The 11,083-nt window shown below is 36.6% G+C and overlaps 1 protein-coding gene across 1 annotated transcript; it reads left to right on the forward strand.

Moving 5' to 3' along the window:
• The first annotated feature begins 1,263 nt into the window (after positions 1-1,263).
• Positions 1,264-10,251, forward strand: LOC137654401 (uncharacterized). The gene is made up of 6 exons (XM_068388005.1): positions 1,264-1,360; positions 4,931-5,121; positions 5,707-5,812; positions 6,410-7,020; positions 8,288-8,432; positions 9,491-10,251. The coding sequence occupies exons 2-6, from the start codon at positions 4,931-4,933 to the stop codon at positions 10,070-10,072; spliced, it is 1,635 nt and encodes a 544-aa protein (XP_068244106.1). The 5' UTR covers positions 1,264-1,360; the 3' UTR covers positions 10,073-10,251.
• The last annotated feature ends 832 nt before the right edge of the window (positions 10,252-11,083 follow it).

Genomic DNA, 11,083 nt, shown 5'->3' on the forward strand with positions numbered 1-11,083 from the left:
CCTTTCAAGCTAGGACCAGGGAGTGCCAGGGAATAGCTGCTGATAACTCAGTAGGTTGACCTATTGGCTCCCCCCCAAAAAAACCCATACTTAACTTACAAGGATAGTGAGGTTACAGACAATATAGAAACAAACGAGTTAGAATGGGACTCGAACCCCAATCCGGCGATTGGCAGGCAGGGACGTTCCCAATAAAGAGGTTCTTTGTTCTAACACAACAGCTCGTGTCAACAGCTTCAACTTTTTTTAGTCAACATTCACACTGCACATATCATGAATAAATGATGACTCAACAATACCTTCATACATTCCATCATAGGCAAGCATCTTCGAGATTTTCTACACAATAGCTATAGTTTTTATTCTAAATCATTTTTTCATTTACTTAATTTCAAAATCCATTCCTTCTCTCCTCCATTGCATTTACTCCCAAATACTTACATTAATCAACCTATTCCATTCTCACGCCACCTATAATCCATATTCAGTTCAGCTACCACTTTGATTTTCAAATAACCTCATAACGTTACTCTTGTCTGTATTTACAGTCGATTATCCCCTCAGATAAACAATTCTAAATTAGGTTAATAATTCTTACTAGTACAGTGGTAACGTGTTCGCCTAGCATTCGCCGGAGACCGTGAGTTTAAGCGGTTTATTGGAGAGGCCACTGCTGTGGTTGGGCACCACAGTGGGAGGTTGGACTTGCCTGGCTCTCGTTCTGGTAAGCATCTATACTGATGAAACTGGAAAGAAACCAGGTGGTAGCGTCCTTGCCTGTTGATTGCCAGACTGGGGTTCGAGTCCTGCTCAAACTCGTTAGTTCCTTTGGTAGCTTCTACATCCTTTATGAGCTAAGGATGGGGGGTTTGGGGCCGCCTATGGTTCCATCTGCTGAGTCATCAGCAGCCATTACCTGGTCCTCTTTGGCCCTAGCTTGGGTGGAGAAAGGCTTGTGCGTTGATCACATGCAATGCGGTCAGTCTTTAGGGCATTGTCCTGCTTGATAAGACAATGTCACTTTACCTTGTCTCTGCCATTCATACGCGGCCTTTAAACCTTAAACCTTACCTTCTATTTGGCCTTTAGGCATTGAAGTTAACCAAACGAAACATAAGATTACAAACTAGTAGTTAGTTGTTTACAACGATTGGGTGACGTCATTAGTATAGTAGCTGAAACTCAGCTAACTGCTCGTTTAGAAATTCTAAACAGTGCTTTGTTTTCCAACAAAATATATGAAATAAATCTATCGTACGAGAAGTCGAAGTTCTAAAGATAGTTACGATTGGCGCAAACCAGTTAGTTGTATGTGATCAAGACAGGATTCAGGACAGCTTCAAGCGACCAGATTTGGTTGGTAAGTCTAGTATATTATTGTTGTCATTATCATTATCATTATCATTTATTAGTATTAGTATTAGTATTAGTATTAGTATTAGTATTAGTATTAGTATTAGTATTTGCTAAACTATAACCCTAGTTGGAAAAACAGGATACTATAAGTCCAGGCACTCCAACAGGGAAAATAGCCCAGTGAGGAAAGGAAACAAGGAAGAATAAAATATTTAAGAACAGTAATATCAAAATAAGGTAATAGTTTACAACACCACGCTCTCCATTTACTCCAAAATAATGCAATCCTGCAGTTTTCATCTTCTTGCACAGTAATTAGGTGGTTATTTAAATTCTGGGAAAGCAATAATTAGCAAGATATGTTGAGGAAGGGGGAAGGGGTTATAAAAAGAAAATAACTCGGTTCCCTCACTAAACGACTCGGAATTGACATGTCTACACAGTGAACCAAACAGAATTCGTGATGCCAGCGTACATAAACAGACGTCCGTATTGCCAGCGTACATTTGATAAACTGTATATTCAAAATATGCTTACTTAAAAATGGATTAATTACTCAAAAGTGTCCATAAAATATGCAATTTACAAATAGTGACACTTTTGAGTAATCACTCAATTTTTCATTAAGTGTATATTTTGAATATACAGTATATCAAATGTACGCTGGCATCACGAACTTCTGTTTATGTACGCTGGCATCACGAATCCGGTTTCGTTTGACTTTGTTGACATGTCAGTTCCGAGTCATTTGGTGAGGAAACCGAGCTATTTTCTTTTTATAACCCCTTCCCCCTTCCTGAACATATTATGCTAATTATTGTTTTCCCAGAATTTAAATAACCACCTAATTACTGTGCAAGAAGATGAAAACTGCAGGATTGCATTATTTTGGAGTAAAATAAATATATCCTTTATAAACTATAAAAACTTTAACAAGAAAAGAGTTAGAGAAATAAGATAGGTTAGTATGCTTGAGTGTACCCTCAAGCAAGAGATCTCTAACCAAAGACAGTGGAAGACCATGGCACAGAGGCTATGGCACTACCCAAAACTAAAGAACAATGGTTTGAATTTGGAGTGTCCTTCTCCTGGAAGGAAGTCGGACTAGTGACAAACTTGATGGGCTGGTCTTGTTTAAGAAAATTAATTTCTGTGCTTAGAATATATTTTCATCAAGATCTGCTGTGATACTTAATGGCCCAAAACGTTTCTCCATGATCTGTTGCAACTTCAAAGGTTTCTTGTTTAAGGGTGCAATTGGGAACGCTGTTATATAATTTCTCTTCCCTCTCGTTTTTTTCTTTTAATGTATGAAAGATCTAATTTGATGTCACTGTTCTTGGTATATTTTATTTTGATTGTTTATCACTAATCTTGATTTTTCTTTTATTCCCTTATTGCTTTTCCTCACTGGGCTGATTTTCCCTGTTGGAGCCTCGGGGCTTCTAGCATCTTGCTTTTTCAACTAGGATTATAGCTTAAATAATAATAATAATAATAATAATAATAATAATAATAATAACTTGGTATTTTGGGATGACATTGTGGTTCCAAGATCATGATTAAATCACTTAAACGTTTGAAATTTAACTATAAACGATAACTGCTAGGGTAAACTCTCTCTCTCTCTCTCTCTCTCTCTCTCTCTCTCTCTCTCTCTCTCTCTCTCTCTCTCTCTCTAAAAGTGTGAGTGGGGCCTAATTCATTTCATTAGCGTCAGTGAATTGTTGAAACGAAAAGGCGTTCGTGCCAGTTCGCATTTAGGGTACCATTTTGACCTACGTTTTAAACTGCACTATAATTTATCTTTTATTTTCAAATTCCATTAATATCAACAAAAATTTTAGGAGAAAGTCAATCGTTAGATAGTTTAATAATATCAGTTCGGATTCTTTGTCAAATTTCGCCTTCGCTAATGTAAGTATTCGCTGAAGTAAGTATTCGCTAAAGTAGATATTTGCAAAACTACGTATTCGCTAAAGTAGGTATTCGCTGAAGTAAGTATTCGCTAAAGTAGATATTCGCTAAACTACGTATTTGCTAAAGTAAGTATTCGCTAAAGTAGATATTTGCTTAACTACGTATTCGCTAAAGTAGGTATTCGCTGAAGTAAGTATTCACTAAAGTAGATATTCGCTAAACTACGTATTCGCTAAAGATTTGGGGCAACCTAGTTTGCATAAAATTTCAATTATAAGATTGTTTTCTGTCATGTTCCAAAAATTCTCAGTATATATAAATAAAATGTACCAAATAAACTTAGTTAAGTTACAAACTCAATTTTAAGATTTGTTGTAAGACGGAAAAGCGAATACAAACAGTTGATAACTATGGTGAATATAAAAATTCCGGCGATACAAGATAGATAGATAACTTCACTACGGACAAGTTGCTTGTAATGTTAAGAGCTTGCATGCCCAATGAAGAGATCGTATTAATGAAAATATAAGAGGAAAATGTCAATAAAGGCGAGTATCTATAGAGTGTGATAAATAATAATACCAATTCTCTAATATCGCAAGAGGGTCTGCCCCTCTCTTTTATTCTTCTCCTGTACTTCTCCCTATTTCCTTACTCTTTCCCATCCCGAGTACCTGCCTTTGAGCTATAAAGTGGATTGTATCCAGGGGTACTCTTCCTTTCCCCATTTTCCCCACTTCCCTATCCTTATTATTATTGTATTATTTAGAGTTCAACTATTTCATTCTACTGGCTACTAAAGCGTTAACGCGTTCGCCTAGCATTCGCATGGCAGCAGATCGATCTTACCCGGGATCATGAGTTTTAAGCTTTTTTTCTGGGGAGGCCACTGCTGTGGTAGGGCACCACAAGGTGGGGGGGGGGGGGTTTCGCTTGCCCGACTGACGTTCTGGTGAGCACCTATTCTGATGAGACTGGAACTGTAACCAGACACCTTTAACCTTCAATAATTTTAATCTTTTTACAATTTGCTTTTTTTTACGCCTAGATGATAAAACAGAAAATGACGACCATTGGCATAAGTCATACAAATGTTTCATTCTTTTAAAATGTTAATCTTCCTACAAATTGTTTTTTTAAGCCTAGATGATAAAACAGAAAATGACGACCATTGGCATAAGTCATACAAATGTTTCATTCTTTTAAAATGTTAATCTTCCTACAAATTGTTTTTTTAAGCCTAGATGATAAAACAGAAAATGACGACCATTGGCATAAGTCATACAAATGTTTCATTCTTTTAAAATTTTAATCTTCCTACAAATTGTTTTTTTAAGCCTAGATGATAAAACAGAAGATGATAACCCTTGGCATAAGTCCTACAATTGTTCCATTCGTTTAAAATTGTTTTTTAAGCCTAGATGATAAAAGAGACTATGACGGCCCTTGGCATAAGTCATACAATTGCTCCATTACTTTTAAAATGTTAATCTTCCAACAAATTGGTTTTTTAAGCCTAGATGATAAAACAGAAAATGACGACCATTATCAAATGTCCTAAAATTGTTCCATTACTTTTAAATGTTAATCTTCCTACAATTATTCATTTTCTAAAATTGTAATCTTATTAAAATTTGTTTTTTATTACGCCTAGATGATAAAACAGAAGATGACGGCCCTTGGCATAACGAAATCAGAAGACCCCTTCGTGACAGGAATAGTCATGACCATCGCCTCAGTGGCTTTCTTGGCCTATGTCTGTCTCTGCTGTCATGTATGTGGTCTCCAGTACCATATCAGGCAATTACTCAGGAGCATCAGTGCGTATCAAGTCAGAGAAGAGCGGTAAGTCTTAATCGCTTGTAATGAAATATATATATAAGAAATATTTTAGTTTTATTGTTCTTAAAATAAGACAGACTTGTCACTCTGACGACGTTGTTTGTTTTTAGGGAGCGTTCTCTCTGGCTCACAACAACTTTTCGGGTTATTATTATTATTATTATCATTACTAGCCAAGCTACAACCCTAGTTGAAAAAGCAAGATGCTATAAGCCCAAAGGCTCCAATAGGGAAAAATAGCCCAGTGAGGTAAGGAAATACGTAAATAAGAAATATTTTAGTTTTATTCATCTTAAAATATCTATTTTTCCTTGTTTTATTTCCTCACAGGGCTGTTTTCGCTGTTGGGCTCCCTGTGCTTAAAGCATTCTGCTTTTCGGACTAGGGTTGTAGGTTGGCAAGTAGTAGTAGTAATAATAATAATAATAATAATAATAATAATAATGAGTTCATGTGAAAACTACTTACAGTATTTCTCTCCAGCGATAATTAGTTTTAAAGTATATATGGATTTTATCTATGTAATAATCTAATGTATTTTGCACTTCTTTTTTTTTATGGTGGTGATGTCAACACGGCCTACTGTAGACCGTTAGGTTCAGCCCCCGTTTTCGGCAGATATTTAACACCACCACCGAGATATTCTGACATCGCGAATTCCCTGCCCTCTTACAGCTGTGCTCTACGAAGAATGGTATAGACTACAATAACATTCAATGTATGACTTCAAAGTTGCTAAATCGAATATGTAATCTGGGTTTAAACTTTTAGGGTAATTACCTTAGTTTGAGGAAATTTGCATGGTTTCATGAGAATTAACTTTCAAGGTAATTACCTTAGTTTGAGATAATTTGCATGGTTTCAAGGAAATTTTTAAGGTAATATTTGTGAAGTCATTTCGGTTTTACTAGCTTCAAATTTAAGGAAATTGGAAAACTTCAAGGGAATGATATTTATAAAGTCATTTATGTCTTACTAGCTTCAAATTTAAGGAAATTCGAAAAGTTTCAAGGTAATATGTGTAAAGTCATTTAGGTTACACTAGCGTCAAATTTATGGGAATTCGAAGTTTCAAGGTAATTTTAAGGTAATGATATTTGTAAAGTCATTTCGGTTTTACTAGCCTCAAATTTAAGGAAATTCGAAAAGTTTTAAGGTAATTTAAGGTAAAAAGCAGCAGCATCTAAGGTAATTTCCACATGCTCAAGTTTAAACCCTGTAAGTAATATTCCTTTATCACAAATGGCTTAGTTTAAAGTTTCCATAAAAAAAAATGAAATAACTGTTTCAGCTTCAGCTAGTGAACGGCCCAGTGCACTTGCGATTTGTTGTGCACGTTGACAAAAATGATGGCGGTGGGCCTGTACTTGACGGACAGACACAGACGACAGAAGATAACAGCCAGGTATTCTCAAGGGATCAGAGTAGACTTTCCTATGAACTCGGGAGTTACAGACTTATGCCCGTTCTTGGACACAGCCCAACCAGTGAGACCAGAAGCTCTCGGAAAGAGTCTACCTCTTCGGATGAGAATTCCCCGAAAGAGACGATGGTAATAAAGGAAGGCATTGCACATTCTGCCATCAAGATAACAGTGGAGTCTTCACCTCTTGATCATGCAACGGATATCAGTGATGCAATTACTCCAATTACAGTTCCTGAGAATGACTTGGAACTTGTTACTCACAGTCAAGCAAATGGCTCCCCGTTACCAATGACTTTCGACCAAACACCCGTTTCACTTAATTTGGGTACGAGTTATCATGAGAGGTCCAATCCTAATGAAGATGGGTGTCAAAGTACTAATAATTCAATAACCTCTACTGAGGGGGTTGTTCAAGGTCCCAACCTCAGAAGAGATACTATAAGTGCTTCGGAATATCCTTCCTCAATCCAAAATGGGTAAGTTTTCTTTAAAACAATTAGCCATACTTCTAATTTCAACATTTTTTTTTTCAATTAGATCTCTGATTATATCCTTAAATCTATATTCTTGTGCATGGTTGTTTATAAAAATAAGAAATGCAAATTGGTTGTTTACATTAATCAAAATTTAATCAACAATGTATTAGATTTTTTTTTAGTTGTATCAGTTTAAAATCTATCTTAATAAAACTTTTAGTATGAACACTGATGTGTTGCTCAAAATTAAACCCAGTAATTCCAAAGCAATATGGTAAGTTCTTGGCAGTTTCAAACCAGACAACGATATCTTATATTTAGTTTTAATTTTGAACATATTCCAAAACAACACTGTACTCAGTACAGGGAAAATAAGATGTACGACTCATGTAATGAGAAAACAAAGGAAAAAATATCCAGTTATTCAAAATAACATTCAGGAAGACTACTCCCTGTCCTGTCGTATAGAAACTCTATTACCCATTCTCCATTATAACTGGTTTCAGAATACTTCAGTCACTCATTCGTCATTTATCTATGGCCCCCAAAATAGCTTATCTCAAAACTGGTTGTTGTGTGAGGGCAACTTCTATTATTACCATTTATTTATGTTCTTGGTTTTTAATGAGCCTGGTAATTTGTGGATATACACATCTTATGATAATGCTCTTTTGATCTCTAATTACAGTTCAACCAGTTTTGCCAGTCTTTTTTTTTTTTTAACTTGAAGAATGACCACACATGTATATCATGAAATATTTAAAGTAGATTTGGATGCATGAAAATTGGCAGAACATGTAATAAGAATGACAGATAATAGATGGACATTAAGAATAACAGAATGGATCCTTAGATATTGTAAAAGAAGCAGGGGAAGAAAGGGTAGACAATGGATTGACGAACTAAGAAAACTTATTATAAACTGGCATAAAAAGACCATAAACAGACTCGAGTGAAAGGATATGTATGCGGCCTTTGTTCTACAGTGGATTAGTAACAGCTGATGATGATGAGATTTTGTGTTAAAATCTTAAAAAAACTAAGTCTGCATGGTCCATTTTTATTCCTATATTGCAGGTATAAAATGGCATAGAAAGACCATAAACAGATACGAGTGGAAGGACATGTCTGAGGTCTTTGTTCTGCAGTGAATTAGTAACAGCTATTAATGATGATATTTTGTTAAAATCTTAAAACAACAAAGTAAGCTAGGTACTTTTTTATCATAATTATTTCATTTATATGTTCTATTGAATTTTCTTTGCAGCTTGACTGAAAACTCCATCAAATTGTTAATGAGTGGGATTCGTGGGATGGAGCAAGTCGTTCTCGCCACTGAATCTTCCCCTAACTGCTATGTAGCCCACTGGCCGGTTCCATCAAAGGACCACATCGATACAGATGGTCTGGAGGTTAGTGATGCGTCTGTATCTTAAGATTTACACTATAAGCTAAGAAAATCTCAAATTTTTTATTCAGAAACAAAATACTAAAGGGGAAAAATTGCAAAATAAATCATGGTAAGTAAATGACAAACGTTATGTACAGTTGGATGCAGGAATTCCTAACACACCTAGGTTAGAAGTACACCTCACCATACTCTTACTGCGCCGCCTAGCCATACTCTTGCTGCGCCGCCTAGCCATACTCTTGCTGCGCCGCCTAGCCATACTCTTGCTGCGCCGCCTAGCCATACTCTTGCTGCGCGGCGAGTTCCTGTATTTAATCCAACCAACCACCTCTGTCAACTCTCCCTACACTATCTTTTTGATTTCTGGCCTTGAAGTAAGAGTATGTCTGGATACACTTCCTCGGAACAAGGTGTACCCTGGACTTTTGTTCCAACTACATATCTACGCTCAAGTACTCAAACTTGCCGAGAGGACACAATAATGAATGTGCCAGAGGCTTGCTGAAAACTGCGGAGGCTGATTTAGATTGAGTAAAAGCTTCCATAAGCTTGAGGTTTGATTTATAAGAAAAAAAAAATAGGCAATACACTTTATATGCTTCCCCAATGTACCAAATCGTCACCCTCATAAACTAACTACCTAAGTCATTTTCTCCATTTCTTGGGAAATCCGAAAAAAAAAACTTTCTCATTTCCTAATTCTTTATATCATTGTCTTGAGTTTCAATTCACAAATTCTTAACAGAAGAATTTGTGAATTAGAATTTGTTAATTAAAGAATTAGGAAATGAGTTTTTTTTTTTATTTCCCAACAAGTGGAGAAAATAACTTAGGCAGTTAGTTTATGAGGGTGACGAAATGAAGGAAAGGCAGTTGCTAGTTTACAAGTACCGGTTGGGAAAGAAGATAGGCCTCCTCCTTTCAAATAAAGCTTTGACAATGGACTAATCTTATGTTATGAATACTAAGTATTTGATTTTATCTCGGTTAACAGAAGTTTGACAACCAATGTGAAAGGAATTTGGAAATAAGATGGAAATAAAGGATGCCTTATTTCAGGTATCCGTAGAAGGGCATCCTGTGGATAAAATCTACGTGGAATTCTTGAATGCAGGTGGACAGAGTATCTGCATGGCACAATTACTTCCAACGCACAACAGCAATTCTCCTAATAACCAGATGAGATATCACTATAGAGTACCCGTTTCCCCTCCTCAGGGGCTACCCAATCTTCTCGGATCAACATCAACGCCATCATCTTCTTTAGCTGCTGTTACCCCAACCGTTTCGCCTCCTCAGGAGCTACCCAGTCTTCTCAGGGCAACATCAACACCATCTTCTCCAGAGGCTTTTTCTTCTACAGCTTCTGTTACCCCAACTCTGACCCTGCCTTCCGTGACATCATCGGATACCCCATCATCTTTGACGTCACGGGGCTTGACGTCATCATCGTTAACCCATGCTACCGAGACATCATCGCTAATGACTTCTTCTTTGCTGCCAATGTCTTCATCTTCTGGAACACCTTCTGGAGAGTCGTCTCTGATGATGACGTCTCTGACACCGTCATCAGCCGAGTCATCGTCTGGAACGCCACTGCATTTTACTCCATCATCTGGGCCATCACTGAATCACACTTGATTAAATTATTGAATTGTGAATTAAACTACTCCTTATCTCTGACTGCGTAAACATTTCCATAGAATTGTAGTTGTATTAATATTAAAACATTATAAACCCTATAACTGCGATTGCCTAAGACGAAACGAGTGGATGGTTACGAGAAGTTAATTTTTTTCGGTTAATAAGACTGTAAAAAGTTCATTTATTTTGGTTAATACGAAGACTACAAAGATCCATATAATGATTAATGGCGTTGATGTTTGGGTGAAGAAAATCCACACAAAATAAAGACTTAAGGACAGATCATCGTAACAAACATTATTCTTGAAGGATACAATTTGACCTTCGATACTATGCTACATTTCTGCAAATGCATAAAAACAATGCGGGATAAATTGTGATCTTTATTTATAATCAGTTTTGCGTTTTTCAACGTTTATATTAAATGGTAGTTAAAAGTAGCTTGATTCACCTTCTGGACCAAATTCAAAATTTTCTCCATTATCTACATTAATTACCTCCGCCAACGAAGTTGGAAGGAGGTTATGTTTTCGCTCCTATTTGTGTGTTTGTGAACAGCTTCCTGGCCACAATTTTAATCGTTGAGTAATGAAACTTGCACGGATTAACTTATGTAAAAAGCTATAAAATATTACATTTTGGTTCAAGGTCACGGTCAAGCAAAAGGTCCAATTCGCGTAATCAGCCACAAGTCTGGACAGCGTTGTCACAGAGACTTCAAACTTGGTTCACATGTGAGAGTATGAAAATCCACACCATTTAATACATGTTAAGGATAAAGGTCAAGGTCGAAAAAATAAGCTGCCGCGGTGGGGGTCTACACTCTACTGAGAGCCCCCTATAGTTATTTCACTGTTTGTTACCTGTGAGGACTATAAAAACTAATTTCGTGATGCTTATAATCTTCCTACATTTAATTGACGCGACCAGCAACACCTTGAGGATATAGCCTCTCTTGAGCTATATCCTGTGTGCCTCTCGGATATGTAATGCCAGGAACTTGTTTCT

This window comes from Palaemon carinicauda, chromosome 15 (genome assembly GCF_036898095.1).
Source record: "Palaemon carinicauda isolate YSFRI2023 chromosome 15, ASM3689809v2, whole genome shotgun sequence".
Classification (NCBI taxonomy): Eukaryota; Metazoa; Arthropoda; class Malacostraca; order Decapoda; family Palaemonidae; genus Palaemon; species Palaemon carinicauda.